This window comes from Candida theae (genome assembly GCF_024610275.1).
Source record: "Candida theae strain CBS 12239 chromosome Unknown scaffold177, whole genome shotgun sequence".
In the NCBI taxonomy this organism is placed as follows: Eukaryota; Fungi; Ascomycota; class Pichiomycetes; order Serinales; family Debaryomycetaceae; genus Lodderomyces; species Lodderomyces theae.
The window spans coordinates 1-806 of record NW_026261413.1 but is presented as its reverse complement, the minus strand read 5'-3'; the positions used below and the strand labels follow the sequence as shown (position 1 = coordinate 806).

Here is an 806-nt window from a genome sequence, read left to right as displayed (position 1 = left end):
TCGCATGTTCCAAAGCTTTTGGTACAACCGAAATAGTCCATTTTATCTCGTTCAATTTGACCCGAATTCTTCCACAATGTTGACCCCGTTCCTCGGTTAATTCTCGCATTCAAAAATCAAGACTATAAATACAAAACTTCTTTCCTCTTCTACACCCTTAAATTTGTCAATCTGACCTTGCTGCATTGTATACACTAAGGCGATCTAGCTTGGCCTTTAACTTCAAGTAGGATATATCTTTCACATTCACGTTCCAAATAGCGAACTGTTAACAGCATATACAATCTCCACATAGAACACACATATCATAATGTCGTTTCCATTCACCGCTAAAAATGTTAGTTTGAGCCAGGGCCCAGACCCAAAGACCTCGATTCAAACTGAAAGAGAAGCCCAAAAGTTCAACCCACAAGCCATGCAATACTTTTTGGAAGGCTCCGAACAACGTGGTGAGTTGATCAAAGCCTTGACTCAACAAATGGAGAGAGATCCAATCTTGTGGACTGATGGCTCCTTCTACGACTTGACCAAGAACCAACAGAGAGAGCTAACTGTCACTAAGATTAACAGAATCTCCAGATATTTGGAAGGTGATTCACTCGATGTCTTCCATAGGAGAATGTCATTGCTTAGTGTTTTTGACCCTGGTGCAAGTACTAGAATTTTTGTTAACTTGGGATTGTTCCTCTCTTGTATCAAAGGTAATGGTACCGCTGAACAATTGAAGTATTGGGCTGTTGACAAGTACACTGACAAGATTAGAGGTATCTATGGATGTTTCGGTATGACTGAGTTGGCTCATGGTT

The 806-nt window shown here is 40.6% G+C and overlaps 1 protein-coding gene across 1 annotated transcript; it reads left to right on the top strand. All coding sequences in view use genetic code 12, as the record gives it.

The window, feature by feature from the left end:
- Positions 1-310: 310 nt before the first annotated feature.
- On the top strand, positions 311-782 carry KGF57_001954 (uncharacterized protein; the record flags this gene model as incomplete). The annotated part of the gene is made up of 1 exon (XM_051751214.1): positions 311-782. A coding segment is annotated over one exon (472 nt), but the record flags the coding sequence as incomplete, so codon positions are not given.
- Between the last annotated feature and the right edge of the window lie 24 nt (positions 783-806).